General features: G+C 75.2%; 1 protein-coding gene across 27 annotated transcripts in view; it reads right to left on the reverse strand.

Moving 5' to 3' along the window:
* Positions 1-504, reverse strand: part of Rims2 (regulating synaptic membrane exocytosis 2) — a 392,861-nt gene extending 392,357 nt beyond the window's left edge. For 7 of the 27 annotated variants that reach the window (XM_026789445.1, XM_026789437.1, XM_026789438.1 and 4 more), the window contains exon 1: positions 141-503. In XM_026789445.1, the coding sequence (XP_026645246.1) occupies positions 141-316 (176 nt within the window). In that variant the 5' untranslated portion in view covers positions 317-503. Of the gene's footprint in view, positions 1-140 lie in introns of all 27 variants that reach the window. The other 20 variants (XM_026789439.1, XM_026789443.1, XM_026789449.1 and 17 more) reach the window with 9 other exon arrangements.
* Positions 505-1,028: the final 524 nt, after the last annotated feature.

Raw genomic sequence — 1,028 nt, forward strand, 5'->3', positions numbered from 1 at the left:
CTCCACGGCGAGCGACCCCGGCGGCCGCGGGGGCCAGGGCGTCCGGGCGGGCGGGGAGGCGGCGATCGCGCCCGGCAGGGGAGCGGCCCGCGCGAGGGGGGCGGAGGGCGCGAGGCGGGAAGATGGAGCCCGGTCCTTACTTGAGCACGGACTGCTCCTTCTCCTCTTCTTTCTTCTGGCGATCCATGACGGCCAGGATGATCTTCCGCTCCTCTTCCGTGAGGTGGCTGAGGTCCGGCATCTCGGGCTGCGGAGGAGGCTGCGAGGCCGCCGGGGTGGCCACCGGGCGGCCCCGGGGCCCGAGCGGAGCCGACATGTTGGCTGGAGCCGCACCACCCTCGGCAAGCAGGGAGGCAACTCCGCGGGCAGCGGCGGCTCCGGCGCGGGCGGCTCGGGCAGCCTCGGCGCTGGGACCAAGACATACAAATCAATGGCCTTCAATCGCGGGCGACAGCCCCCCTCCCCCCCAGGAAAGGAAGCGGGGGGAGGGGAGACTCGCGGTCGGGTGGGGGGGGAGGAGGGAGGGAGGGGAGGGAGGGCCGAGGCGTGTGCGCTCCGGGGAAATGTGGCTCCTTCCCGGGGGCGAAGGGCTGGCAAGTGAGCGAGCGGTTCGCGGGAGCGCGGAGGAGTGCGCCGAGCGGCGAGGGAGGGCGCTGGAGTAAGGTGGCGGGGACGGCGGAGGGTGGGGTGACGGGAGGGAGCGGGCGGGAGGGCGGCGCGCCGGCTGGGGCGCGAGTGGCCGGTGGAAGGAAGCGCCACCCCGCCAGCACGACCCCCTGGGGAGTCCCGGGAAGTCGCGCGCTGCGCCCTGCGTGTGTCCGTGTGTGTGTTTGTGTGCGTGTCCCCTCCACCCCGGGGGAGCTGAGGGGAGCGAGGCAGTGGCTCGGCTGTCCCGCCGCCTGGCACGCGTCACCGGCTCCGTCCGGGCCGCCGAGGGAGAAGCCCTCGGGGAAAGGCAGCGCGAGGGGCGCGGGGCTGCGGCTAGGGACCTGGGCCCCAACGCCAACGCCCGGACCCGGGGCGCTCGC

This window comes from Microtus ochrogaster, unplaced genomic scaffold, assembly GCF_000317375.1.
Source record: "Microtus ochrogaster isolate Prairie Vole_2 unplaced genomic scaffold, MicOch1.0 UNK19, whole genome shotgun sequence".
Lineage (NCBI taxonomy): Eukaryota > Metazoa > Chordata > Mammalia > Rodentia > Cricetidae > Microtus > Microtus ochrogaster.